The sequence below is a fragment of the Corylus avellana genome, chromosome ca7 (assembly GCF_901000735.1).
Source record: "Corylus avellana chromosome ca7, CavTom2PMs-1.0".
Taxonomy (NCBI): domain Eukaryota; kingdom Viridiplantae; phylum Streptophyta; class Magnoliopsida; order Fagales; family Betulaceae; genus Corylus; species Corylus avellana.
This window is the reverse complement of record NC_081547.1, coordinates 27,496,595-27,497,926: the sequence shown is the minus strand read 5'-3', so window position 1 is coordinate 27,497,926 and position 1,332 is coordinate 27,496,595. Positions and strand designations below refer to the sequence as shown.

The 1,332-nt window shown below is 35.7% G+C and overlaps 1 protein-coding gene across 1 annotated transcript; it reads right to left on the bottom strand.

Moving 5' to 3' along the window:
• Positions 1–166: 166 nt before the first annotated feature.
• On the bottom strand, positions 167–937 carry LOC132188794 (transcription initiation factor TFIID subunit 11-like; the record flags this gene model as incomplete). Its single annotated transcript, XM_059603332.1, is given in 2 exon segments — positions 167–447; positions 867–937. A coding segment is annotated over 1 exon segment (260 nt), but the record flags the coding sequence as incomplete, so codon positions are not given.
• Positions 938–1,332: the final 395 nt, after the last annotated feature.

Below are 1,332 nucleotides of genomic sequence, written 5' to 3'. Positions count from 1 at the left end.
TTTTCTTCTTTTTAAAAAATATCTCTTTCTAACTATCCTATTTCTTCATTAACCAAATTGCTGGTATGACGAAAATTGGTAGCCAAATTAGAAAATTCAACTACGGAACTTAGTCGTTTAGAATTTTTCTTTGATGGTCCACCAAATCAAATAATAATCTACTTACCGTGTCTTGGCTAATTTATTGGGGTCCCTCCTGAATGCAATATTTCTGATGTTGACGTCCACATTATCCTCCTCTTCCTCTTCATCCTCATCTTCATTGTTGCCCGTGGATGCATTAGTCCCAGTTGACGCTGCCAGGGCTGGGGATGTTAATGAGTTAGTGGGTGTGAGAAATTGATTCTCAACGTGAACAGGATCATCAGTGGGTGAATCAGGTGACAAATCTTCAACATCCTCAAATGCCACTTCAAACGGGTCCATCGATTTCTTAAGTCCTATCCTCTGCTTTTCCAATGATAATAACTTTATCAATCAATGTGATAACAAAATCTAACTATCAACAAATTAACAAGCTTTTCGTTTTTCCCGAAATTCATTTGAGCATTTCAACAAACATGTAAAATGCAAAAACCTAGTTCTTGATTATGATCAAACTCTACGTACATTTTAGTAAACCAACGAGATAAACAGGTTAACCATTTTCAGTTTTCTTTTTTCGACAAAGTACATCGTGTTTGGCAGACTTCTTTTCATCGTGTATTGAACTGTGTAATTCCAGAGATCAAATTCCTTGCTATCAATTAAATCCTAAGATCAAATCTCTAGTCTCTTTAAAGATTTACTTAAAAGGCATAAACTAAACATTTTATCGAACGCATAGAGTGCAAAGCATGTGGTCTTTTAAGAGTAAAAAACATTACCAGCAAACTAACAGAATGAGAGAGCGATTGCTTTGGGTTGGGCCTCGTCCGTTACCGCAGCTATAGCGAACAACTTGTGCGATCGTATCTCAAAATAGAGAATTCGAATTCTTAGATATTAGATCCAACGAGCACAAAGATGCCACGTGTCTTACTTATTAAAAAATAATAAAATATTATTTAATTTTTTAAAATAATAATAATAATAATAATATAATATAATTATTTTTGTTTTTTTAGTATGTCCTTGAGGTGACTGACCACCCCAAGGCTACTGTTTGGCCTGAGGGTGGCCGAAGAGCGGCCGGTCCAGGGTCCTTTGTTTTTTTTATTATTATTATTATTTTTTATTTAAGATTCGGTCTTTGGGGATAGCTGAACCACTTTCAAGACCAAAAAAAAAAAAAAACCACCCCCAAGGGCCATGGGGGTGACTTCGGCCACCCCAAACCCCCAAAAAAAAAAA